The sequence below is a fragment of the Eimeria mitis genome, genomic scaffold (genome assembly GCF_000499745.2).
Source record: "Eimeria mitis Houghton genomic scaffold, Emh_scaff1603, whole genome shotgun sequence".
NCBI classification, from domain to species: domain Eukaryota; phylum Apicomplexa; class Conoidasida; order Eucoccidiorida; family Eimeriidae; genus Eimeria; species Eimeria mitis.
In genome coordinates this window covers 7,991-8,453 of record NW_013569919.1, presented here as the reverse complement: position 1 = coordinate 8,453, position 463 = coordinate 7,991, and the positions used below count along the sequence as shown (strand labels likewise).

Below are 463 nucleotides of genomic sequence, written 5' to 3'. Positions count from 1 at the left end.
CGCAGCACGGCAACAGCATCAGGCGGCAGCACAACATACCACTCTGCCTCTTCCTCTTGGGGGCCCCCGCATTCGTTTGGGGGGCCCCCCACCTCCTGGGGCCCCTTCTCCCCGGGGCCCCCCGCGCCCCCTTGAGGCCCCGCGGCATCCGGGGGCCCCGCGCTGCTGGTGTTGTTGCTCTGTGTATCTGCATCGTTGCTGAGGGGCCCCTTCTCTTCAGCAACCCCATCAGAGGCAACAGGGGGGGCCTGGGGGGCCCCCTGGGGCTGCTGCGTGGTACTCATGATAAGGAGCAGCGGGGGCCCCTGTGTACTCCTGCTGCAGCTTTCTTCTCTTTTTTTGTATTCTAGTTTGTTTTATAAAGTTTAAATACGATACTTTGTGCTGCAGTGCTGCAGCTGCAGCTCAATCGAACCCTCAACAGCAACAGAACCTCTCCTATACCCGCGGCCACAGGGGGGGG

At 62.0% G+C, this 463-nt stretch overlaps 1 protein-coding gene across 1 annotated transcript in view; it reads right to left on the bottom strand.

Moving 5' to 3' along the window:
- The window catches only part of EMH_0040330 (splicing factor U2AF-associated protein, related, putative), a gene marked incomplete at both ends in the record, with an annotated part of 1,668 nt that extends 1,520 nt beyond the window's left edge, over window positions 1–148 (bottom strand). Inside the window, one exon of the mRNA XM_013495499.1 lies at window positions 3–148. Within this exon, the coding sequence (XP_013350953.1) occupies window positions 3–148 (146 nt within the window). The remainder of the gene's footprint in view (window positions 1–2) is intronic.
- Between the last annotated feature and the right edge of the window lie 315 nt (window positions 149–463).